At 40.3% G+C, this 26,764-nt stretch overlaps 1 protein-coding gene across 5 annotated transcripts in view; it reads left to right on the top strand.

Moving 5' to 3' along the window:
• The first annotated feature begins 364 nt into the window (after positions 1-364).
• The window catches only part of ARHGAP29 (Rho GTPase activating protein 29), a 50,305-nt gene continuing 23,905 nt past the window's right edge, over positions 365-26,764 (top strand). For all 5 annotated transcript variants that reach the window (XM_066192421.1, XM_066192423.1, XM_066192426.1 and 2 more), the window contains exons 1-3: positions 365-436; positions 3,164-3,509; positions 24,148-24,291. In XM_066192421.1, the coding sequence (XP_066048518.1) occupies positions 3,248-3,509; positions 24,148-24,291 (406 nt within the window). In that variant the 5' untranslated portion in view covers positions 365-436; positions 3,164-3,247. The remainder of the gene's footprint in view (positions 437-3,163; positions 3,510-24,147; positions 24,292-26,764) is intronic.

A 26,764-nucleotide genomic window follows, 5' to 3' on the forward strand; every position in this document is an offset into this window, starting at 1 on the left:
GTTTGCTAAATACCACGCAGCCTGAATTTGGACTTTTCCTTCCTTTTGAAGCTTGTTGTGTGAACACACCAGTTGCTGCTGCGCGGCTCCTTTCCCCGCGCTCGGCGCGCTGGCCGAGCGGCGGGCGGAGCCGCGGTTGGCTCCGTGTGCCGCACCTGCCGCGCGGCGCTCACCGGCCCCGGCTCCGCTTCCCGCTCCCGCCGGGGCCGCGCGCCGGGACCCGCGGGGGGGGCGCGACCAGCGGGAGTCCCGCCCCCGCCCGGGGCCCCCGGCCAATGGCGGAGCGCGGGCGGGGCCGGGGGCGGGGGCGGCCCCGGGGGCGGCGGCGGTGGCGCGCGGGGCTCGCCGAGGGGAGGGCGCTCCATGGGCAGCGGGGCGGCCGAGCGAGGGGCCCGCGGCGGCCCGGCTGCTGCCTGCGCTCGGCCGCCGCTCTCCGGTAAGCGCCGGCCACGGGATATGCCGCGGCGGGAGGAGGGGGGGCGTCGCCCGTCGCCGCCGGGAGGAGCCGTGGGCGAGCGTGGGGCAGGGTGCCCGTGAGCCGCGGGCGGAACGGGGGCGGCTTGAGGGGCCCGGCGTCCCCCTCCTGGTGCGAGTCTGGCCCCGGTGACCCCCGCCGCCCCGCCCGGCGGTTCCCCGGAGCGGTGCCGGGTGCTCCCCCGCGCGCCCACCCTCGCCCGCCCTGCCCCGCACCTCTGGCAGCCCGTGCCCGGTACCTGCCGCGGCCCCGGGGCTGGCGCTGCGCGGGGGCGCTGCGGGAAGCGCCCGCCGCGGGGCCGTGCCGGCCGCGGGGCGCCGGGAATGCGCGGCGGGGGCAGGGCGGAGCGCCGACCCCCGCCCGGGGCACCGGGAGCGGCCCTGCCCTCGGCCCGCCAGCGACGTGGCCCCTTCTTTCCTTTCTTTCTTTCTTTTTTCTTTTTTTTTTTCATTTTTTTTTTTCCTCTCTTCTTCTCCTCCCTACCGGAGAGATTGTGCTGGGAGAGCAAATTTTTGAAATATCTGGCGCTTTAGTTTTTTTTATCTTTTTTCCGTCGGGACGGGCAATGGCTCGCTGTGAGCCAAAGGAGTTCTGGAGGCGTTTATAGCAAAGCTGGTGGATGCTTTTCGTTTTCAAAGCCAGAGTCTCCTGAAGAAATATGAAACACTTCTCAGTAATGAAAGGCATGTGTTCTGGGAGGGAAACGTTCCCCATCTGCCTTGTAACACAGGAGGAACACACATAAGGGCTAATATTGACGGGGAGAGGTGCTTCTTGTGCTAAGCTGCTCAGTTTTGTTTTTTGAGAGTTTTTCCCGCTTAGAAACACTTGTCATCACTTTTATAATTTTCGAAGCAGTGGCATTATTGTAGTGCTTCTACAGAAAGGCAGCATTTCTATAATAACACAGCTTTAAAAGCACGGACTTGCCACTGGAACAGGTCTAACACATCATGATACTTTAAAAGTTGACTCTGAAGCTGGCCAGACTTAAAAGAGGCATGTCTTTTAAATAATATGAAAATCTTTCTCGATATAAAGAGATATCACGCTTGTTAAGAGGAGAGAAGGTTATGTGTCTTGTTTTGCCTTAATTGCAAGATAGAATTGCAAAGTAGCTTTGTAGCCATGAGAATTATATGTGGGAACAGAAGAAACTTGCTTAAACACTATGTTTAGTGTAAACCTCACTTCAGTCTACTTGAGGTGTTTGGAATTGCTTAATTATCTGCATTATTTGTATAGTGTCATGAGTGCTCTTATACGTACTGACTTTAAGCAGTAAACAGAAATTAGAGCAGTTAATTTGTGTTAAATTCTGAAGTTTTCTTTCCTCTCCCCCAGCACACACTCCCCGGAAGGCCTGCACATTAATTACTAAAACAACTGCTTTGACCACGTTTCCTCTGATATTTTTAAACTGCAAACAGAAATAAAGCAGAAATAATGGAAAAATAATTGAGGTGCATTAGAGTAATGCCTATTGAAATTCACAGTGGGAGTGTTCAAAGTGGTAAAGGTGCTGCTACTTCAGTTGGTCTAACCAAATACAAATATACATAGGCGAAGCTGTTTCAACCTGTGTTTTTTTACTTCATAATAACTTCTATTTTTAGGTAAAGTAATTGAATTCGAAGGTTTGCTGCAGATGTGTCTGCAACCCACAGTTAGCTTTTTAGCTGTTGTGTTCAAATTTGGGGTTTTTTTCCCCCTGTGGTGTTTACCCTGTGGTGTAAACACTGAGAGTTTCTCCTGGTGTTGAGAGAACAACAGCAGGCGTTGTGGGAGCTGCTGGAAGCCTACCTGACTCTGCCACCTGCAGTTTGCTTTGAAATTAATCACTTAACCTGACATGGCAAAATTTTCAGTAGCTTTCTGGTTTGTTTGGGGTTTTTTTTTTTTTTCCTAATGGAAAGGAATGCAGGTAGTTTCCTAGTTTATACTCCCCCAAATCTGTGCGTTTTTATGGTGGAACTTTCAGAGCAGAGCAACATCATTCAAGATAACTGCTCTGAGACTTGCAGATAAACTTTGATACTGAAATATTTTTTCGTTCTCTTCATTTTTCCTTTGATTGCCTTTCGTATTGATGGATAACAGGCTGAAAAGCCCACGTAACTTCTTTGAGCATGATTTCCTTTCTGAGACAAACTGTGATAGGCCATGGTTTCTTGCTTGGTGCACTGCACAAGAAAATTTATCCTATCAGATCAAGGCTGTGTGTATTACCTTAAGAGACAGGATGCTGAATACAGCTCAGCAGTTCATGTAAGAGGGGATGTTGATCATCATCTGTATCATGTCAAGTGTCTTCGAATGTATTCAGTTGAAGTAACATTTCATGGTAAAGAATAGGTCTTGGTAAATGTAGAGAATGCAATTTCTAAATATTCACGGCAGAAACTTTTCTCATGAAATAAGCATGCAGTGTGATTAGCTTTTGAAATAATTTTGGCATGCCATTGATTTTCTTTTTTAATGCAACAATTTATCTGCTGTAAAAATTTAAATAACTTCTAATAGCCAAAGCCTTTATGGTACTCAGTTTAGCATTTTTATGTAAAACAGGATCATCTTGAAAGAAGTTTTGGATCTTGTCAGTACAAAAGTATTGCTTCACATACATTTTTATATTAATCAGCATTTTTTCCTTCTCTTCCACCTCCTTCCCCCTCCCCAATTTCGAAGGGTTTCTCCTTTGGCTTGTCCAATGGACGTCGGGTGGCAGTGAGTGTTGACTGCGGGAGCTCCACAGGCACGGCGGCTGCTGGGATGTTGCGGCAGAACGGCGGGAGTAACAAGCGTGGTTTGGGATTAGCCCGGCTGTCTACCTCCAACTTCTTCACCATCTCCAGTTCAGGGAACTGGGCAATGGGGCGCAGCACCAAGAGCAGCTCCCTGAGCAGCATCAGCTCCAACTCGGACTGCTATGATAATCCTGTTGTGGATCCAGAATACATCATGCAGCTGGTGAATGATGTCAGAAAATTTGCAGATGTGCTACTCTATTTGAAGGAAGCCTTTCTTTCAGAAGGTGTGTCAGTTGTTCTTAATTCTTAGATTTTCTGAAACTCTTAACAACTCTATATGTATGTTTTAATTAGTGTTTGCTGTGGTTGTTTCCCTCTGCCCTTTACCTTCACCATTTATCCTCCCTTCCTCTTCCCTCCCCACCCCCAGCACGATGATTACGGGAAGTGATGATGGTTTTTAGTTTGGGTTCTGCATTTCCTCACCAGAGCAGTGCAATCTGTTTCACAATCACAACAAGGGAAAATAAGCTCTTAGCAGGCTGTATAGGCTGATGCTTGAATTTGTGTGACCATCAACTGGTTAGTTTTTTAACCACTTGAATGTTTTTTATAATTCCAAACAATTCTAATAATATTTTGTTTGTTTCAGTTTTCTAGGCTGATTTGTTTTTTTAAAGTCTTCCACAATAACAGTTTGAGTTTTAAGGTAGAATATAACTACACTGTCTTCCTTTGCAAGAGAAGTATTTACCATCTTCTGCCAGCAGGTGGAAACTGCAAATTTTCTTGCTTGTGAGAGGTGTGCGTTACTGTGTCCCTGTTCCTTCCGGGGAAATACCATTAGTTCAGTTTTGGTCATCAGCAGGAAAGCTATTATCTGAGTTTTGTGAGATTAGTAACTGAAGTGACGGCTGGAGCAGTTATGTATAAATGTCCTGAGTGCTGAACATTTGCAGTCACCTCTGTGTTTGAGTGAGCCTGCACACGGCTGAAATCCTGCTGCTAAAATGTGTGTGAACAACTCCTAAAAGAGCAATAGTTTGACACTAGTGATCACTTTGTGTCCTCATAGATTTTGCTGAGCACACAGGATGAGCAGAGTTATTTGTGAGGTTGGGTGTCTGGTGCCTACTGAGAATGAAATAGGCATCCTCTAGGAAGGGACTATCAAAACGCTGAAGTGTTCCTGTTGCCATGCAGCAGTAGTTAATTACTTGTCAGTTTAAAATTTTGAGCTCTAAAGATCCAAAAACTAACAGGGAAAACAGGAGTTGTCATCTTACTTTATAATATGGTATAAAATTAATTTGTGAGTGTTGCCCATTTAAAGGATTTATAATTTATGAAGGAAAGATGTTTCTCTTCCATAGTTGGAAGTGTTCTTTTTGATTTTTGTCCCCATAATATTGTGAGCTCTGTAATGGTGGCCTTGCTTACTGTTGGAGATAACCTCCTGGAAGCTGCATAGTTTGGTTTGCATTTTCTAATGTTTGAGAAATGTTCACAATTGTCTGTCCAAAAACTAACACAAACTTACTAAGGTGGTTGAACAGACTTCTTGCACAGAACATTATGGCTTGTAATGCTTGCAGCTTACCACCATCCAGAAATTAGTTACATTAATTATTTGAAGATGGAATCAGTTGCAGGGGTAGGAAATTATTTTTCTTCGTTTTTGGAAGGGTTGCGTGAGTGTTTTTATTTGCTTGGTAGGCATGCCTAGAAACTGTTGTAGGTCTTTCAGCTTCTAACCAGTGTGTTTCCTCAGCTTCTGCATCAACTATTAGTTGTTGTGTTGTCTCTCTGGCAGGTTTGTCTAAACTCATGATGCACAGTAGCTTCAGGCTTGACCATGTGGCCCCCAGTTGTCCCCGTTCTGCTGCTGGGGTCCTGCAGTGGTTGGCAGCTGATTGCCAGGGGTGTGTCCCTTCAGTGTCACACTGACTGATGCTTGTATTCCCTGTTTGTGGTACCTGAGCTATCATGGATGCAAGAGCCCACAAGTTACTCACCTGTGATTCACTTAACATTCCTCTGATGTAGTGCTCCAGTCTTGCATGACAAATCTAAGCGATTTTGGGTTATAATATGTGTTTGTGTCTAAACTAGAACATAAGTGCCTTGAGATTACAGACTTGGAATGTGTTTTGTTATGGTACCAGTGCAAGTCAATTTGTTGCATGAAGAATAAGTTGAAAACTCTTGAGGGGAGTATTAGGTAAATGAAATGTTCCACAGATTTCAAGGCTACTTCTCTTCGCATTCCTTTGCTAATATGATTTAATTTCTTACAGTGGACTCGTTGTCATAATGCTGAATAAATTTTTGATACTCTTCAACACAGGGAAACCTAAACCAACAACCAACCAAAGCACCCCAAACCAGCAAACAAAACACTCTGAACGTAACTGTAGAGTTTAAAAGTTTGGCAGCTGTTTGGACATGAGGGAGCTGCAGCTGTCTCCTGTGTTGAGTGAAATACCATATGTTCCATATCCTTCAGTTCTTGCTGTCCTTTAGGCCTTGCACTCACTGGATGTAACTTTCTCTTATATCTGATTCAATCTGAGGCATAAGATCAAGATACTTTACCTTTGTCTTCACTAAAGGAAAGCTCTGGGCATTTTTTGGACCCAGGTCGATGAATCCAGTGCTTTTTCACAAATTTGTTTCACAAATTTTGTATATAATTCTACTTGATGACAGGCTGAAACACTGATGCAGTTAGTGCATCAGTCTCTTGGTCCAGTCTTCAGCTAAATTTCCAGATGAGCAAGATTGTCATGTGGCCACATCTAGTTGTTGTCTTTGTGTTGTTGTGTTTGAACTGAACGGGTGTCTTCAGTTGTAGCATTTGCACTTTATGAAGTTAGGGATAATTTAATATTATTGAGCAGTCTCATAATAAGTCAATCTTCTTTCTTTTCTGTTAAGAAGATAATGAAAATTCCCTAGCAATCCCTGCCTGGAAGGTCAGTGTATGTTGAATTAATACCTAGAAGACTCAGATCATTTCCTATAATATGTGCTGTTCATTTGACTGTTCAGTTTTATGGATGGCATTGTTTTCCTGATGTGCCCAGGTTTGCTTCTTTCCATTTTAATGAACATCCCAACTACAAACTTTTAAGACATAAGGGCTTGAAAGCTGGTGAGTTCTCTCTGTGCTTCGTGTTCCAACAGTAACATTTCAGCTATCAGCTGAGAGTGTGAAAACTTACTGTTGCCTTCAACTTAGACCCCTCTTTGGAAAGGTAGGACACACAGGGAAGTACAGTCTAAAGGCTGGAGCCAATCTCTGGTTTTCAGAGCAGTGGCACTCAAGATTGTAAGTAACTTCCCATGGTAAAAGCAGTTTTAGGAACTGAGAAGTTGGTTATTTCCCATGGACATCTGCTGAGGGCTTAAAAACCTGACCAGGGTATTGAAACTATTAAAGATTTTGAAATCTGTGAGGTGTATTTAAGGTAAATCCTGTGACTTGAAGGGGTTAGTTCTTGTCCCAAACATGCAGGACCTAGCTCTCACAAACTTGTATTAGAGAATCTACCAGTTAAAAAAAAAATTTCCAAAAAACTGTATTGATATGCAAAGTTGAGAATCTATTTAATAGGTATTTATGTATGAGGTTGGTGATTACAACCCAAGCTTTTAATGCATATAATAAATCTTACTGTTGCTTTAAGTAAATGATGTTACTGTATGGTCTTTGCACACATGAGATTAATTTTCTCAGGCTTAAAAAGACCACTCAAAAGAATATTTAGGACACAATAAAATATATTGTAATTATGAACTGCAAGTATTTCATCTTTAAACAGTGCATAGCAGCTTTTGCTTGGATTGCATTAGAGAGGGGGAAAGCATTCTTGTTTCCCTACTCTGAAGGTACTTAGCTACTAGTTTTGTGACATCTGCTGCTTTTTTTTTTTTTAAGGAGTATAATATATACTCTAAGATCTGCCCTTGAGACTGTGGGAAATCCTGTGTTTCATTATGGATAGCTCTAAGGGGAAAATTTGCATGTGGTTTAAAAGTGCAGGAGTAATTACATTTTAATATGTAATCTTCTTGACTGTACTTAAGAATATATTTTGGATTTTTTGCTTCCTTTATCACAAACTTTGAAGTAATCTTCAAAGTGTGATATTGTGTACTTCATGTGGGTAATTCTGCATCCTTTTAATGAACAAAAACTTTTTCTTCATTTTGATCCTATCTTCAACAAATGTAAATCCTAAAATGTTAGTATGTTCTTTTTTCCCAGGTATCTTAGAACCAGAGTAACAAGATAAAACTACTATCTTTCATCACAGATTTCTCTGAGGATCAGAATGTGTCTGATTTTTTAGAGTTTGATAGATTTTTTTGATTTGGGGTGTGTTTTTGTTGGGATGTTTTTTGGGTTTTTGGTTTTAAACTGAAGCAGAGGCAAAAGTACTGCTGAATCTGGATGGCCTGGTCAGGAATGTTTGCATTCTCGTTATAGCAGCACCAATACTTTCAAAAGCATCAGGAATGCTACCTAACTTGAAACCTATCAGGTTGTTATTTTTGAAAGATAAGATACTCACCCCAGTGGGACAATTCTAAAGGTGTCTCAAGGTAAATAGTTTCCTCAAAATGAGGAACTTGTCATATCTAGTGACCTCAAAACCTTCTTTTAGCACCACGGAGATTGGCGTTAATCATGTGCTGCACTAAAAGCTAGAGGCCATTTACTGAATACAGTGCCTGAGGCTCAAAGGTGAATGATTTCTCTTCAGCTCTATCTGCCTTGATAATGTATATTGTCCCTATTTTTAGTATGATTAAGGCACTGAACTATTTTTAGCATTTCATTTTTGATTTCCTTATTTTTGTATCATCTAAAATACTAATGTCCTTTTTTCTGAGGCAGTGTTCTTGAAAGTCAGTTTGTCCTGTTTTGCTAGGGAAAATCTGATGTTCATTAGTTATTGCAGTGAGGATTGCAGATGGAATTTATGATAATTTTTAATACTAGGTGTAATTTTGCTGTTTGTTCTTTATTCCAATTTTGATGTTCCTCAGTGAAAGGTGCTGTCTTTGATACACCTTAAACTGGATGTATTTACCTGTCTAATGACACCTCATACTGTGAATGCTTGGTAGGTGGGCAAACTGGTCTAAACAAGGATCTGAGAGAGTATTTTCTTTGCAGCAGTTTCTGAAAGCAACATTTGGGGGTGTTTTTTATATTTGTTTTGATTTGAGGGCAGTTGGACTGATCTCTTTGGACTTTTTGTGGAAGATGGTGCTGGTTTTCTGCTGGGTGGTATTTTGCGTGATAAATAACTTCTGTGAGAGAAGGGAAAGTAAAATGCTGTCAGGGCAGCTAACTTTAGGGAACTGTGAAAACATAGTGATTATCAAATGTGTAAACAACCTGCTTGTGAATTATTAAATGACCTTTGAGAATTGCTAGGAAAAAAGCAGAGGAATCCATGTAATGTGTAGCACATTGTTTCCCTTATTCCATGTAGCACAAAAAAAGAAGGAAAACAAACTGTCTAGTAACTAATAAATAATATTACAGAATTAAAAATACTTGAGGATGTTGACAAATAGTCTAAAGTGGAATTTTAAGGTTTATGACTTCCAGAATCTGTCAAAGTGTAATATTCTTGCAGTATCTGAAGAATAATTCTGTGATTTATTATTAAAATACAAAGTTTTTGTTATTGTAGTTCTTTGTAGCTCTATTCAAACTTGATCCACAAGGAACTAACTGCATGTTTAGAAGGCGTTTGTCTGTAATAAGATTGTTCATCCTCTTGTTGAACCAAATTAGATGTTGAGAGGTGAATTCTGACAACTTGCGTTTGCTGCTCTGGGTGTTAATGTTCCCATGGCCGAGTTAGCACAAGTGTCAGGGAGGCCAGGACTAAACCAGGCCGGGGCAGCTGCACGGAGTAACTTCTGACGTGCTCCTGCTGAAATTGCTTTTGTTTTCCCCTCTCCATCAGCAGCTTAATTGTTGATAAGAGTTCTGTAACTGTTTAAAATCCTCAAGATGCACCTAAACCTGCACTTTTCTTATTATAAAGCTTGTTGTGTTTGGGGCTTTCTTTTAAACATGCCGATAGTCTATTTCCACAGCAGTGTACAAGGAAACTTCTACGTGAGCTGCTGTGATCTCACTGTTTCTTCCTGACACTGGTGGTAGTTCTCTGGTGACTGCATAGCGAGCCAAGTTTTGGGGGCAGATCTACCTGAAAACTAGTCCTAGGAAGAAAGGAGTTAGTTTTTTTCCAGATCAGTTCCGTGAGCTGGCGGTAAGGTTGTACAGTAAAGTACAAGCAAAGTGCCAGCAAAGAGGGAGAAGGTGGCTGGCAAAGGAACAAGTGGCCAGAGGTTAAAATGGAACTGGACTGTGAGGTTCTAGGCAGAGTTGGTGTGGCCCTCCAGTCTGGCATCACAGCATACACTGCTAAAACCTGTATCAATTCCTTTGTCTCCGTAATTGGATGCTGTTTGACAGGGGTATATGTATGAAAGGTGGGGTGGTGGAGGGGAGGACAGCAAGCAGAGAAGGCCCTTTGTAGATGGCAAATTACCCGGTCACCTTAGCACTGAGCTTTTGGCACACTTGAATTTGACAGTCATCTTCTAAACTTGCTTTTCTGAATCCTGCTTCTTACATGCAAAGTCTTATCTGCTTCCAGTCTTTCTGACCTGGAAATTCCTTAGTACCCTTTCACATGTCTCCAAGTAGTAGTCACTTCTGTGTAGAAGTTCTGTCAATCTGAAACTGAAATTGTCCTTTCACAAATAAAATAGTCTTTCAAGTTAAAAGATGTAAAGGATATAAACAAGGATGAGAACAAAGTAAATAGTTCCTTAAATTTTTTTAACAAGTAAAATTATTGCTAAGAACTAAAAGGCATTAATTGTGACTTTTTTTTTAAGAGCTTCTCATGGGTTTTTTAATGGCAAAACTCAGAGGAAAAAAAACTAGATATGCTGCTTCTCTTAGTGTAGCTGTAGGACCACAGCAAGCCAGAGACCTCCTGGTCATTTTCCCATGCTTCCTTTACTTTCACACCGTCCTTTTCTGGTCCCTCTCGGACAGAAAGCACTGAGATCCCTGACTCTGAGTCATGTTCGGTTCCTGTCCAGTTTCCTCAGACTTGAGAAGTTACACAAAGAAAGGCTGATGTACAGCCTGGATGAAGGCAAACCCACAGCAGTGCAAAAAAAGGTGTTTTACAGTCAGTTTATGGGAGGCAGGCATAGCTATGAGCCATAGGTTTTCCCCAGGAATGTTGCACTTAATCTGGGAGAGTGAACTTCCCACCTTTCTTTTCATTTCACTCCAGATCATCCCACAGTCTGTTCAGCCCAAGCCTCCTGTTTCTTGAGTCTGCTGTGTGCAGGCTTTTGTCAGGGAGTCTTGGTCTTTCAGATGCTGTGACCAGAGCCAGGGGAGCTGGGTATTTTGTTTTGCAAGTTTGCAATGATAGTGCACTGCTAATTCATCTGCAGTCATGGAGCAATTCTTCTGTTTCCACTATTCTGAAAGAGAGGAAAAAAAACAACCTCATCTTGAAGTTGAGTTCAAGCAAATCTGTGTGCCTTGTAGTCAAAGTGTAAGCTGCCTGTTAAATGCTGGTTGCTAACGTTGGATAGCAAATGCTGTTTCTTCAGTTTCAGGGAAGATTGAAGTTAAATAATAACTTAGTGGACCAGGAGATAAGTTTGTGGCTGATAGTACTACCCCTCCCCCAGTTGCATACTCCACATTCCTTCAGAACAAATGTTCACTTGTTGCTATAGTGTCTAAGATCAGCAGTCAGGAGGGGGGTGTCTTGAAGGCTCGTGAGTGTTTAAAATGTAAAATCAACCCTTATGTGCAGTCAGATATTTTTGTTGACTTAAACAATTAGCGTATCTTTCTTTAGGAAAGCTCTGAGCTCTTTATAAGAGAGCACAGGCATTTTTCACTTGTATGTTGCATTTGAAGTGCAAAAAAATGTAATACAAGGAAAAACTTCATTATTCTTCCTTTTCACATTTCTGATGTACAAAAGGAGCTCAAAACACTTTGAGCCTGGAGTGTTAATTAGAATTAGCTTCCCATCACAGCAACTAGACTAATGGAACTGAAATTACAAGATCAGCAAGATGAAAGGTCACTAGTGAGGAAGTATATTGAAATAGATTAAAAGCTGCATACACACTTCAATATTTCAATATTCCATCCTAGTGAGGAAGAGGATAAATAGTCATATTTTCGTTTTTGAAAGTAAAGCTAGACCATTCAACAACAAAAATTCTTCTAATATAGTTTTCAGTTTAAGGAACCACAACACTTGAACCCAAAACCAGCTTGTATCTTTCAAAGAACTCTGTCATAACTCCTGAAAGATAAGATTTGACCCATATCCAGTCTAGGTCTTGTGTTCTAAACAGCAATTCCCATGTATATGTAGCAGCTCTTGTGTTTAAAAACAAAGCCAGAAATGCCTACCATATACGAGTTTCCGGCTCCTGGTGAAATATATTATAGCAGATCCACAAAAATGTTCAATTTTCTCCTTTTGCTCATGCATCCATTTATCAAAGTTGCAACATAAAAGAAGAACATCAATACAAATAATTTTTGTATGCCTGACAGCATAGAGTTAACTGTTGTAATTGTCATCTTTATGACCTTGACTTCCTGAAGGTTTCATAGACTCAACCATTATTTTCCCACCAGTTTTGTTGGAAGTGTTTGTTCTTCCTATTTATGTAGCGAGTCACAGAACTGAAGCTGACTTGTTTCTTAATTCTGAGCAAATGTTCATCTCATCTGACAGTTTTAGTGATTTGATTGTTAGACCTAATGTCTTGGTAATGGATTAGAGTTAGAACAGCATGGCAGAGTAGGAGATTTGATACAGAGCTTGGGCCTTGATTTTCATACGTAGCTGTTTCCCTTTTCTCAGGAAAATAGGGACTTTAGGGGGACTTACTCCTTTGTCTGCCTAAAAGGCCCCTTTTTATGGAAGACAGAGGTGACTCATGTAGGGCTGTAGAAAATACGTTTGAGATAAACTTTCATCTTCATGACGTTCGTTACGGAACAGCCTAAGTGCAAAACCTAGGATTTGAGGAGTTTTCTTTTGTAGAGGCTGTGATTTAGCTGAACAAAGGATTTTTCCTTTTCACCTTTTTTTCTCCCTTATTGCTTGAATAATTTCTTGGATCAATTTTTAAAAGTATGTAGGAATTCTTAGTTGCCTATTACAGCTATTTTTAGTTGAGAAACCAGTTTTAATCTTAAGTTAACAAAACTTACCTCTTCAGTCTTGTTTTCTTTGTCATGACTGAACTGCTTCAGATATTTAAGATATTTTAGTAATATATCACGTTCCCTTTTTCGAATGTGTTGATTCTCTCTGCTGTGTATAGCTTGGGTTCAGGGCCTGCAGGTGGGTGTTGCAGCAGTTCACAATGCTGGTACAAGTTGTGTTAGTGCTACTTATTTCTGAGACACAGAATGAGCCTGGGATTGTGGATCTTGCTACACATACATGCTAGTGGGAAGGGGAGGTTCTTTTTTTGGAAGGAATAGGGTGTGCTTTCAACTCTTGTCATATCTCAGTCCTTTCCTGGCTTTAGAAATCTGCAAGATGGGAAAGACCTAGCGAGGAAGTTTCAGCAAAGATGCGTTAAAAAATGAAAAAAATGATTGAAAATGTCGATTGCAGGATTGAAGATCAGTAAGTTGCAGGGAGTATATTTGTATGGTGGAATTAAAGCACTTTCGTGCCTTTTCAAAAAGAGGCTTTGACATCTTTAGGACTTGGCATCGTATTTTGCATTTCCAAGTTCTTCTCTAAGTATTGTATTTAAATTTCCCCAGTTTATGCAGGTGTGATTGTTTTAGGCCTCTGTGTTGTGAGGGAGGGTAACATCTCAGTTAATGTTCTACTTTTGGACAACAGCTATATTCTTAGCTCTACTTTTAAGATCGGATGTCACTGAAATAGCTATGGACATGGTATGCCTGCAGCATTAGCTTAAAGACTGCTCAGTGTTCACAACTCCATCTTGCTGTTTTAGTGCTGGTAGTGGTATGAATGGATTCTTTACTAGAATGCTTTTCTGTGGGGTTTTTGTTTGTTTCTCCTGTAGAGTTTTTATTTGATTCACTAATTGTGTACAGGGTATGTAAGTTTTGTTGTACCGCAGCTATGGAACTAAAAGTTCCGTCCAGAAGTTGTCCAGTGCTGACAGCAAGTGGAAAAAAAAAGTGTTTACTGGAATCACTAAAGTGGAGGTGCAGGGCAGTGAAGACTGGTGGTCAAAATGGCCTGTGGTCTCAGCTCACAAGTAGGTTATCCACTCCGGACAGAGGAGCAGTTGAAGGAGGCAGCTTTTGGAGGGGTAGTTTCCGTGTGCTTTGTTCTGTGTTGAGTAAACTGCAAATTGTTAATCTGAAAGCTTAGCAATATACATGGATTGTGATAGTTGAGTGAAGACAGTTTGTGAAGGCCTTTGAGAAAGTGACTGTCATAAATAGCTTATGCCGGTGCCAAAGAAGGGGAAACTAACAGTAGGATTCAGACTGCAGAGTGGTCAGATTAAATGCTTTCTGCTATTCATGTTTAAGCCCTTGTGCTAAGGACAAGAAAAGAAATTCAGCAAGCAATGGAGAGTTCCTTGTAGCTGCAATGGGCTTCAGATGATGACTAGATATGAGATTTTAAAGTGGCTGAGAACTTAATTTGGAAAGAAAGCAATAGGTCTGGAGTATATAAATTTTTGATACAACTTTGACTACCTGGAATGACAACTTCAGTGGTACTAGTGAGAAACAGCTGGGTAAATCCAGAACCACAAGGCAAATGAGTTCTGCAATGTTTCTCACCTTTCTGTTGCAATGTATTTATGAAGAAAAACTACTGTGTTAAAAATTCATGGTGAGATACACAGTGAATTGTTGTTGTCTTAAGTGCAAGTGCCAGCATGACATCAGTTGCTGCCTTAATGATAGTGTTACTGTGTTTTCTCTTTATACTAAATCTTTAAAAATATTTTGGTGTGAATTAACTGGTATCAAAACATTATATTGCAGTGGGGATTGACTGTTCCTGAGTCTAGTAAATGGGAAGATTTTTAAAGTATTTCCTTTGGACCATTCAAATGGCTGTGTCACCTGTGAGTTATGCAGTCAGGCTTTACTCTCTTGGGTGGTTGTTTCAGCAGGACATCAGTGAAAGAACTTCAAATAACCCTTAATCCTTTTTGTTCACCAGTTTGCTAGACACTAATGTTACTAGCTACTGCTTTAGGGATTTGAATTCCACTTTAAATCTAAGTTGATTTTAAGGTGTAACTTTTTTTTTTTCAATCAACAAACCAGAAATGGACTGCTGTCACATCCTATAAAAGTCCATAGTTGTGTTTAAGAGATCCTTTAAAATAAATGCATGAAGTAATGCACCCCTTGTTTAACACCATATTATCTCATAATCCTGGCTTTGTGTGGTCTTTTGAAAAATAGGTGGGCAGGCAGCAGTAAAATAGCTTCTTCACTCAGTCAGTGGCTTAGGCTAGAAGTGGAAGGAGCAGGCATGTAGAACAAACAGCATTTTAGACTGAAGTTAATATGAGTTAAAGGTTAAGTATTGTTTGATAATCTCTCGATGTTGGTTATCAAAAGTTAAATTCATTTTATGTAGAATGAATAAACCATAAGTTTCATATTACCCTTTCTGTGTGGTAGTTTGATATGGTATGATCAACTTAGTAGAGATTCTTTCATTTTGTGGTTTGTTCTTTTCTTCCAGAAAACTAGTGCTCTAAATGTTGAGTGAATATTACTTCATATACTCCCAGAACTTGAACCAGGATGCAAGGAACATAGTTGCTTAGAGCATAAGAGTTCTCATTTTATTTTAACAGTATCTTCCATTGGCAGCTGTTCAGTCTAGTGACTGTTTGACTAAGTTTTAGTGAAGTATCCATGAATAAGAAATAAGTAACTAGTCGCTACTAGTGGTATGGTTGCCTTTTCCGGTGGATATGAGTTTTTGTGAACTGTGACTAATCAGATTTATTGCTAGTGTATTCATACTAAAGAATATAGCCTTATGTCCACTTGACAATTTACAATTCTAACTTAAAACGTGTTCTGAAACTGTTGAAGCATTATCCTCACCTAGCTTTATTCTTAATCTCTGGGAAGGTTCAGCCAAATGAAAAGTGACTAAAATGGCCATGCAGTGTTTTCACTCTCATTTGTCAGAAACAGGTAAGTAAGGAAACACTAGCAATTTTCATTACTGGTTTCTGGTCTCTAAATTTTGGTTTAATAAAACATTAAAGTATTCTAAAGATTAAGCTGCATGGCTGAACACATCTGGGTTAGTTGACTGGAATCTCAAAGCTAGTAGAATAAAAAAGTTAAAGGCATGTAGTGTACAGCATATTGAAAGAGATTAAAAGCTGCATTGTGGTAGGTTTTTTTCTGAAAGTCTTCCCCACTTTAACAAATGGGGAATTCATCTATGAATTTAAATGTGAGACTGATGTGAAGTAACATCTTTTTCTGCTGATGTCAGTTGGCAAACCAACAAAAGGAAAATATGTAACAGCTTTCAGTGTAAGCAGAATTACAAGATTTTGATTATTCTCATGTGTTTTGCATATGCACCTGTTTTATTGATTTTTTTACAAGATTGTTTTAAGACATCTTTATTTTTAGAACTTTAATTTCTGAAAATTAATTTAGTCTGGGTTTGCTCTATATATGTAGTCAAGAAGGACTTCTTACAAATGTCTTGACTTCACAAGTACAGAATTGGTCCATAACTAAAATGGGGTAGGAATGTTAGCCCAGTTAAATAAAATACAAATGCCACCACAGCTCAAGGTCACATCAGAAGCTGATCAGTATGGTTAGTGGTTGAATCTAAATGCTATATTTTGGCCAACTCCTGATAGCAAATGACAAATCTGAAAGGGTTGTTTGGGCATTTGTGAAACATAACAAAAAGTCATCATGCTAGAAAACTTAGCCTGGAAGGATTAACTAATTAGGGATAGTTTTGTGTTCTATCCAGGGATATTTTTTTCTGCAAAAATTGCAAGCTGGCATATTCACTTATGCTTATTTCAGAAAGTAAAGACAGAACTTTTACCCTTAAAAAAAAGTACTGGGTGCTTTTTTATTTTAACTAAATTTGTGCCATCTGACTTTAAGAGCAATTTTAATAGTTTAACAGTAAATAGACAATTGACTTTCAAAATGTTAAATGCTTTCTTGTACTACAAAAGCATTGTTTGCGTGGAATAACTGTAATCAAACAGTGCTACTTTCAATACTGTATTCAGTGAGCTGTTTGCAGGAAGTCTCAATGCATTGTCACTTAACTGGGTCAGTGTATTGCTCTTCTCAAAAAAATCCCTTACGAAACTCTAATGTTTTTATTTCAAAAAAAGGGGTGTGGGTTACTATTTTTCTCACTTTATTTTCCTCATTCCTAATCAAACTTTACATGTCCCTAGATTTTCCTCATCAAAATGGTTGCTTAACTGATTTTTTTCCATAAATTGTAATTTTTTTGCTGCAATATAATGTAGTTAGAACATTGGTTGGACTACAGGTTGCTAGAGACTATGAATTTAGTGTGGTGTGTTTTAATGATGCCATGGCAACAGGGGTTGCCATGATACTGATGAACAAAAAGGCTGGGACTGTCTGTTTTGCTAATTTGGAAGCGTCAAGCACTACGTTTCTTGACAGAGGGATGGATAGGTAGCTCCTTATCCTGCCTTGTGCAGAGGGTAGAAAGGTGATGACTTCACCAGACCCTTTTGCAGCTTCCAGCCTTGCTAGAGATTGTGAAGGAGTAAATTTTTCCAGAAATTCTCTGAGTTTTTAGTGATTTAAAATGTATCCTTCCTTACATCTGCAGCCCACAGCCAAATAAAGGAAAGACTATGATAGCTAAGACTGCTGCTTTCTCATCACTCCTGAACTATGAGCACCAATAAATATCTCTACCACCATTAAAGGAAAAAGTTTTGTTCATTTTATATCCATACAATCAATGAAAATCATGTCTAACTCATATGTTTACTGCCTAAAAAAAAAAATCTGCTTTGACAGTAGACCAGACAGCAGGGGCATAGATAACTTTGCTATGGTCAAACCACAATCAGTGTAAAACATGTTTTCACTGTGTGTTTGATTAATTCTTGTGGTCTTTTGAATGTGGTAGTGAGCTCTGTTAAATCAGACAAATATGCCAGGCTGTTAATCGTGTTAGGATGGGGCTGACAGAGAGAGAAGGGCAAAAAGAAAACGATGGTTTAATCTGGGACTGTTTGCCAAACTGCAGATGTAGGAATTAGGTGATTTCCACACAGTTCATTGTTGTGTGATTGTTTTGCCTACTCTGTGATGCTCACTGGGAAGTCTCATAGTCTGGATCAGGTTCAGATCTGAGTGCTGACAGTGTCCTAGTATGCAATATGCAATGTAGATGAAGATGATAATAATGTGATTTTAGATTAAATCTGTTTTACTTTGGATCAGCTTCATTCCAATGTCCATTTTTTCCCCCTGCCCTAGGTGGCATAACTAGTGATACCACGTAATCCTTCTATATAATGCAATAGAAACAGGATATAATTTACCTAAAGGTCAAAATGAGATTTTTAGTAAAGAAAGTGAATGGTAACTCAGCCAGGATATTGGTCTTGCATATTGAAATGTTGGTTGCCCAAGCCTCTTTCTTCTGAATCCTTCCAAGATTGAAAGTGATGAGAAGCTGACTGTTTGCATTTTATAAGGTGAAACTTTAATGAAAAGTTCTAGATCCAGATACTGGGGAAATTGCTTCCCAGTTTCTGTGCTTGTTCTCACCACCACCCTGCAAGACTATTTTGTCTGGCCCATTTGTCCTGAAAGAGGTGAGGATTTATGGAGAAGATGTGAAATGGTGCTTAAAATTGGAATTCAGATTATTATATTTCAGTCAAAGGGGAGGTGAAGTACGCACACTTCAACTGATCCCAAGAGAACAGATTTACAAAGGGAGTTCTTAAAATGAGGACTAGACCCAGTGGGGGTGATGGCTACAATGGGCCTTTAGGGGTTCTCATCAGTTGCAGTTATTCTACTGGAAATGTCCAGAGTCAGTTCTCTGTAGATGCTGATCATAATGAAGACAGAGTGTGTTTATGAAGGTAGATAGAGAAAAAATTTGTGCAAAAATCCAAATTACCTTGTTCATAGTAAGACTTTGACAGGTGAGGTGGGTTTATGTAGATTTTCCCCCAGTCTAAAGAGAATGGTTTGTTTCTGTAAACCTGTGGCTGTAGAGAGTATGCATGACCCGTTGTTCACATTGTGTAATGTTCTTGAAAACTACTTGCACAACATAACTAATCACATCTTTCTAGTTGCAAAAAGCTCCTAATGGAAAGCTGGACCTTATTCCGTGTTGTGAACTAGAATATCTGCTTTGACAGTCTCACATGCATTCTGACTCAAAGAATTTTGCAGGGATGTGTTACCTTTCAGTGTTTTAGCTAGACTGCTACCCTGATTTACATTAGTGAGACCAACTTCCGTTCTATACAAACTTTTAACCACAGCAAAACAATAGTTGTATGAGTGGTTTCCCTTGTTTTAGGGCTGGTGGAAATTGGGTAGTAGAGAGACAGTCTGCTGCTGTTAAAAGGCCTCAATATTCTAGGTGGAGAAGCAGTGAGTAGAATTGTATGTACATCTCCTGTATGGGTGTGGGGAAAAGGCTGTTAGTCTGTATTTAAACTTTCCCTGGCAAACATTTGTTGATATAAACAACTTCAGAAATGTTCGGGCCAATAATAAATCAGGTCAGACGAAAGAATGCCAGCCAACTGACACAGCAGTGCCTTTCCCAACTGTGTGTATTGTGACCAGCCCTGACTTGGCAGAGAGGGTGACTGGTGCTGACAAGCTTGATGAGCAAATTTGATTTTGTTTTGCGTGAATAGAATCCATCGCTGTAAGGGCATTATTGCTTAGTAACTTACTAAACAAAGGCTTCCCTTTGAGAAATGTGTAAAATTAGAAAATAGGTAGATTATGCTGTTACATTAAAGATGGGTGAGCAGTTATAAAATGTGGTGACCAAAACCATTGAGGAGTGGGATGCCAATGACAATAGTGCATTACTGACATGGCTTGGCAAACAGACTTTCCAGCTGCTTTGTACCGTCATTCTTGTATTAGACTTGTCAGCTTTGAATACATGCTTTTTCACCCTGTTCTTCTCTCTCCGCTTCTCCTACCGAGTATGCTTTCATTTGGGAAGAGCTTGTTTTCAGCTCTTGTAAATGACAGTTCAACCCCGAGTGAAAGAAGATTTTCAGATAGGCTCCTAAACGCTATCCAAGCCTTTTTTATTTTTCCCTTTTCAGTTTTAAGAGCTAGTTTTCTCCTTTTGAGAGGTAGGGGGCTGACTCATTCCTCCAGGAGATTACAGGAAACTAGTCACCTGAGTGAACAGCTGAACTCAAGTGCCCAGAGAGGCACTAAGTGTTGCAGGGTCACTGACAGTCATGGCTTTAGACTTCTGTGGATTTTGCATTTCATGCTATTAAGCTTGAGAGAGATTATAAGACAATATGGCATCCATTGGTGGAGAATTTCCTGCTGATTTCATGTGCATCAATGAATGTGTACAGCAATACAAGGGACAGAAGAAAAACTGAAAGTAAATATTTTTATGAGTACTTCAGATTGCATTGCTGCAGGAACTCATTGGAGACACATTTCCATGTGCATTCCTTTCACTGTATTTGCTCGACAGTTGTTTTGATCTCAGCCGTTTTCAGGTTTCTTATCATTAAAACTGTGTTTCTGTTGATCTGGCATATTTAGACTTTTTCGCTACCTGAGGTTTCTAAATCTGTCCTGAACAGGAAATCTCTGGTTTAGTGTCTGTTTGGTCTCAGTTATTGTCAGTGCAGTGTAGTTGTGGTTCCTGGTGACTTCTGCCCCCACCTCTCCCCAAGCACCACTTGTCACAGACCTTTTGTCTTCTGGAGGCACAGAAACAATGTTTCAGATATTTTGTAAACAAAAGATGCAGTGATGGAATACAAAGAAATCTCAGTTGGGTGTAGCCAGACCTTTGCTTTTGAGAGTACAAATAAGTCATCTCCTGCTTGAGTGTATTATTTTAGTGATAGTGTTCTCCTGGATGGAATGATAAACATTTAATTCAACTCAGTGGTTGTTTTCCACTAGCATTTCCCTTTGAAGCTTGTTACTTCTGTTTCAGACTTGAAGAGGCTTGCGTCCGCTTCAAGATTTTTCTTTCATTTTTCCCCTTCTCACCTATTTTAACTTTCCCCCCAGTTCTGTTGTTCTGACAAGCCATATGATCAAATTTTAATAGTAAGAAACTTCATTTTGGGATCAGTTTTGCTTCATTTAGTCTTCGGACGGGCATTGTTTTCTTCACCTAACACACAAGGAACCCTAGGAGACTTTTTTGACTTATGACAAGTCTGTAGTCGTGAGTCACATTGAAGTCCCAAGAATAAATCCTGCTGCTTGATGTATATCTGTGTTACACTCCTTCATGAGCACTTTTAAACTGACAATAATCTGTCAATTGATTGTGCTGCTTTATGGTCTTGTGATCCCTCCCTTATTTGCTAGGGGTCCGGAAGTCTACCAAAAGGATCTGGCTATAGGGTAAGGGTGTTCTGATCACACAATATGGGGCTCTTTTCTCCAGACACAAGTGAGCATCTGTGTGTCAGAAGGCAGGGACACCGTCATCATCTTGACTAGGCAAGAGATGCAGTTGTGGTCGAATGGTGCCCTCATGCTGACCATCTCTAGTCTATTGACCACAGTGTTCATGCCCTTCATGTGAGGGCTGCATGCGTGAGAGGCAGCTGATGGGGATGGTTTGTGGCATATAGTCTTTAAATACCTTCAGAAAAGCCCATCCATCCCAACCCTGCCAATAAAAACAATTAATTCTGATAAAAGATTGTGGAATATTTGTCTGCCTCTGGAGGTCTGTCAGAAGAGAGAAGATATGAACTCCAAGGACGACCTCCATAAGAATTTCAAAACTTAGGTCTATGCACTAGAAATATTTTTAATGAACTAATTTGAATTACCTCTAACGATTAATATCTGAATTCCTGAAGATAACCTGTTACTATAATTTTAAGCTATATTTTCTATGTTGTCTGATCCACTTTGAGTTTGTGGGCATCAGTACAACTTTGCTGTTTTTCATTTTCATCACTGCCTTTGCCTGGAGCTGCCTGGTACTCCCAACAGCATTTATTCTTGCATTGATGGAGTACAAACGATGGATTAAAGCCTGAAGGGACCATTAAAATTATTTGTTTTCATTTTAACATAAAATTTTTCTGAGTGCTAGAAGGTGGCAATGGCCATACTGGCTTAGGCTAAAGCTGTGTCTAACCCATTGTCTGAGCTCTGATGATTGCCAAAACTGGATAACTAGAGAAGAGTTAAAATGAGAGGTTGGTCATATGCTCTGAACTGGTTTTGCTTAGTAGAATTCTTGAGCTGTTGCAAGTTACATTGCTTTAGTACAATGCTTGGTAGTTCAGTAGAATAAAGTGTGGAGTAGTTGAATGAAAAGTTGTGAAGGCAGGTTCAAAAGGAATTAAAATCATTCAGAAGCAGCAGTTAGGTTTTGTGTGTAGAAACAGCTGTGGGGCAGCAGTTGTGGGAACTGGGGAACTGGACTGCTGAAAGCAGCCAGTCTGGTCTGGGCTCTGAGCAGCACCTGCTGCTGTGCAAGGCACAGGCCAGTGCTCACAGCCAGACCCACCAGGGCATTTATTGACTCATTAGAAACTCACAGGGAAACTTAACTTGTCCACTTCTCCTTGTTTCCATGTCATCTTTGCCTGTTGATGTTGTGTTTTGGCAAGAAATTCCACAGGTCTCTTACATGAGGAGCCACCCTTTTCTGTTTTTAAGCTCCTGCTTGCTCACTTTAATCATCTGAGGTGTGTTACATAGAATTGAAAGAGATGGAGAAGCAATTGATTCTACCTGGTATTTTCATGCCTTTTTAAATTTTCTAATCTTCTTTCATATCCCCTATAAATCATTTCTTGTCCAAAGTCGCAGCTTCCACTATTGTTGCTTTCCTGGAAACTGCTTCAAGCCTGGATTGCTTTCCCCATTAAGTTCCCAGCTCTGAGCTACAGCATGCCTTTACATCAATGTGTGTTTGTCATAAACAGCCTCTGCTGCTAATGTGGATGCACTGAATCATGGCCGTGTTGAGTACCAGGCTTTTGACATTTTTTTGCCTTAGCTGTGCTTGAGTCAGTAAAAAATCATTTTATGTAGTTGTCAATGAAGATAAAGCCACAACTGGTTGTTTTGGTTGGGTTTTTGGGGGGGGTTTTGGGGGTTTGTTGTTTGTTTTTTGTTTTGTTTTGTTTTTTGGGGTTTTTTTAACAAGTTGCTTAGAACTTTCCTAATTTGCTGCTGTATAAGATAAATTTTCCTAGACTTTTGTGTGTCCTATTACAGAAAAAGCTTCCTTGTCCTTTCCAAGAAAAGTGCCTGTGAATGGTAGATAGTTTTTTATCTTAGTGTATCTTAGTCAATGTTTTTCTTTGACAATGTATAAGCCAGTCTGAATTAAAAAAAAAAAAATCTCCTGATATGTGGCATGTAGGGGAATAAAACCTGAAGCACAGTGGTCCTTAGGAGACTTGCTATTGTACCTGATACAAATGCATAAAATTCTGTAAAATTTGTGTGTAGCCCCCCCACCTGCACACCTGACAGCAGTGATACCCTGTACTGATGTCATGTTGTACTATGTGGATTCCTCAGAAATTTTTAGGTGCCTCTAGCCTAAATATAATGTCTTGTCACTAGAAAAAATGGCTCTGAGTTGAAACTATTCTCTGAGCAGCACTGGATCAATTTGCACTGTCCTGTAATTGTATTGACCTGTTTGTTATCGTGGCCACAGACAACACAGAATTGCCCTGCTCGGTGGGGAAGTGAGTCAGCTTGTATTAGATCCTCTTTTTCTTTTTCATAAGCTAGACTTTCCTGAATTTGAAAGCTTTTTACCACAACTTGCAACGCAGCACTCTAGTGCATGAGAAACTTTAATTCCATGCACCAGCACCTCTTCTGTAACAGAACAGATTGTGGTTTAACCTGTGCTATGGATGCCACAAGAAGTATTTTTTAAAATAACCAAGATGAGGTTTGGATTTGGAGGCACATAGCAAGAGGCATGTGCTATAAAAAGCATCACCATCTTGGAGTGTGTGTTTGAGAATTCTTCTGATTTGGCCTAATTTAGGTGTTTAAGTTACACATCAGGGCTGACATGCTTAAACACAGACCTTTGTAGATCTAAGCTTATATACTAAAGCTGCTTAAGGTTTTGCTGATACTTTAATTACAAACTAGCCAACATTTGCCAGAAATTTTAATTTACGAACATACGTAAGTGATGTTGAATTTGGATCAGGTGAAGAATTACTTAATGAACGATCAGAATCTGCTTTTGTTGATACCTTTTTTCATATATGTAATTACCAAAATGATGGTTGAAGAAATGACATGAGAAAAAGACAATGGTTTAGTTTAGAAACCTTGGGGTATTGGTGTAGAATTCCCACCCCCCCTTTTTTTTTAAAGTCTACTTGCTTGACTTTTTGTGAGAAATAAGTTTGTAGAAGTGATGTACAATATTGCAAGATTATTATTGCTATTATAACTCATATCTTTTTAACAGTTTCTTTATTCTAAGCAGGTTCAGCTTCAATATGGCCTAGAATTCCATGCAACTGAATACCATCAAAGTGGTTTGTAATGTGATTGGATGTTAATGCACTGTTTTAATGTGGTTTCTCCTTTACTTTTTTCAGAAAATCCTGATGGCCTGCATCAAGTAGTACATGAACGCTTGGGGGAGTTGCTACGTGTGTTAAAAGCAGTGATAAATAAACATCAGACACTAAATTCAGTTGATATTCTTAGTGCTGCAGGAACAGTTATTGCAAAAGTAAAAGGTAAGGAATTACTTCCTTTCATATTCATGGAAAATTGTAATTAGTGACTTGATTGACTGGCTTGGAGTTATAGATAGAATTCTACATATACCAGGTTTTTTTTAAGAGTAATACTTTAATACTTGTTTAAAAAAATGCCTTCCTAAGTGAAGAGTAATGTTAAGTGGCTTGTTCTCTCATTGATGTGATAAAATTCTGCTTATAGGAAGCTAAGTGCAAGCCCACATTGACTTTTAAAAGCACAAGCCTTCGATTTTAAGCTTTTCTTTACCTGAGTATCACAGAATATCAGAGTAATAAACCTGACATTTTTCCACTTTGAGATTTGCCAAGAATCTTTGCCTAATTCTGTGAATCTGTAGGGGAAGAAATCTCTGAGCAATCCAAATCTAAATAGTTGAACAGTTATAAATTCCACAAGTGGATCATAGCCATGTGTCAATAATGGTGTCAATAGCAACAGGAAAAAGTATTGCAAACATGTTAATACCTTCTATTGTTGATCTTTGCTACTGCAGTTCTCAGCATGTCAGACAAATGCAAGTAGTGAAGCACTCAATTGCTCCAGCCCTAGAAACCTGTTTCTTCTCTGTGTAACCTTTGACTGCAGCTCTTCCTTCTCTGGAGTCTGGTATATTACTGTGCAACCAGCTTTGAGTAGGGCTACATCTCTACCTCTTGCCTGTGTTAAATCATTAAATCTTCCTTCAGAGACACATAGTTTAGCTTTTCTTCTTTGTCTAGGCCTTCCCTCTTGTTTCCTATTTGTCTTAGTATGTCTGAAATGTATTGTTGATTCAGTTAAGTGGGAATATCAGTTAAAATGCTAATATCTTTAGCTTCCTGATTCCTGTATATTGGATTCTTCCAAGCTTCTAATGGATTCTTCCTATTGATATATAGTTGGGCCTGTGTGAACCTTTTGAAGTTCAACAAGGCCAGGTGCAAAGTCCTGCTCCTGGGTCAGGGCAGAGAATGGATTGAGAGCAGCCCTGAAGAGAACTTGGGGGTATGGGTTGATGAGAAGTTCAACATGACCCAACAACGTGTTCTTGCAGCCCAGAAAGCCAGCCCTGTCTTGGGCTGCATCCAGACCAGTGAGGTCAGCCGTGTGATTCTCCCCCTTTACTCCCCTGTAGAGACCACCCTACCTGCATGCAGCTCCAGAGCCCCCAGGATAAGAAGGCTGTGAACCTGTTGGAGCAAGTTTAGAGGAGGGTCACAAAGACGATCAGAGGGCTCTCCTGTGAAGACAGGTTGAAAGCTGGGGCTGTTCAGCCTGGAAAAGAGAAGACTGGGGAGACCTTAGAGGCCCTTCCAGTACCTGAAGGGGCTACAAGAGAGCTGGAGTGGGACTTCAGACAAAGATGTGTAGTGATAGGACAAGAGGGCAACTTTAGCTTCGATACACAGAAGGAATTCTTTAGTGTGAGGCTGGTGAGGCACTGGGACAGGTTGCCCAGAGAAGCTGTGGATGCCCCATCCCTGGCAGTGCTCAAGGCCGGGTTGGATGGGGCTTTGAACAACCTGGTCTAGTGGAAGCTGTCCCTGCCCATGGCAGGGGGGTGGAATTACATGAGCTTTAAGATCCCTTCCAACCCAAACCATTCTTTGATGCTTTGGCTAAAGTAAATACAAACTCACTCTGTGGCAAATAGTCCTTCCTGTGATCCAGACTGTGCGACCTGGCTACACAAATGCAAGGAAGGGGACCTACAGATCACATTGATGGTTTCAGTCAGTACTGCCTCAATATTTGTAGCCATTAATACCAAAAAGTTCTTTGAAACGAAGATTTTGGTAATGCCTGTCAATGTTTGTTCAGACACATACTGTATTTGTCACTTCTGGAGATGGAAATGGGGAGATTAAGACTTCAGGACTCTTTCTGACTGGTGCTTCAGTCCTCCTTCTCTGTGAACAGTGAAGCCTTTGCTGTATGAAAACAGACTACCTCCCCCCAGCATAATCTGTGGTCAGTGTGAAGGCAGTTTGCCTTTAGCACCTGTTTGGTTTTTACAGCTGTTCTTTTTCTGAGGATCATACTGCTCCAAGTTTATATTCGAACTGAAGTGTATGACAGCTGGTACTGAGAAAGCGGAAATAAAAATACAGCACATTGTGGTGATTGTGAGCATATCAGACCTCAGATTTGCTTACTTTGACCTATGTGTAACACATGCATTCACAGGTTCTCAGCTGTGGTTATTTCACTAGAGGTAATGCAGCTCTTGAATAAACAGGAAGCTACAAGAATGTGAGGAGCTGGTAGAACATATCCAGTATCCTTTTTCCTCTGCTTCCCTGTCTTTGTTAATGTGACATTATGAAAAGTTCATGTGACTCATCTGTTTCTTGTCATTGGAGGACAGAACTATAAAAAGATATGGAAGCACTCTGTAGTTGGATTTATGACTAGGAAGAAAATTAACCTGGCATGGAAAAATTCTGATGTTTATTTAGGAGAGGATGA

The sequence above is a fragment of the Chamaea fasciata genome, unplaced genomic scaffold (genome assembly GCF_029207755.1).
Source record: "Chamaea fasciata isolate MVZ Bird 193981 ecotype frontalis unplaced genomic scaffold, bChaFas1.0.hap1 SCAF_10, whole genome shotgun sequence".
Taxonomy (NCBI): domain Eukaryota; kingdom Metazoa; phylum Chordata; class Aves; order Passeriformes; family Sylviidae; genus Chamaea; species Chamaea fasciata.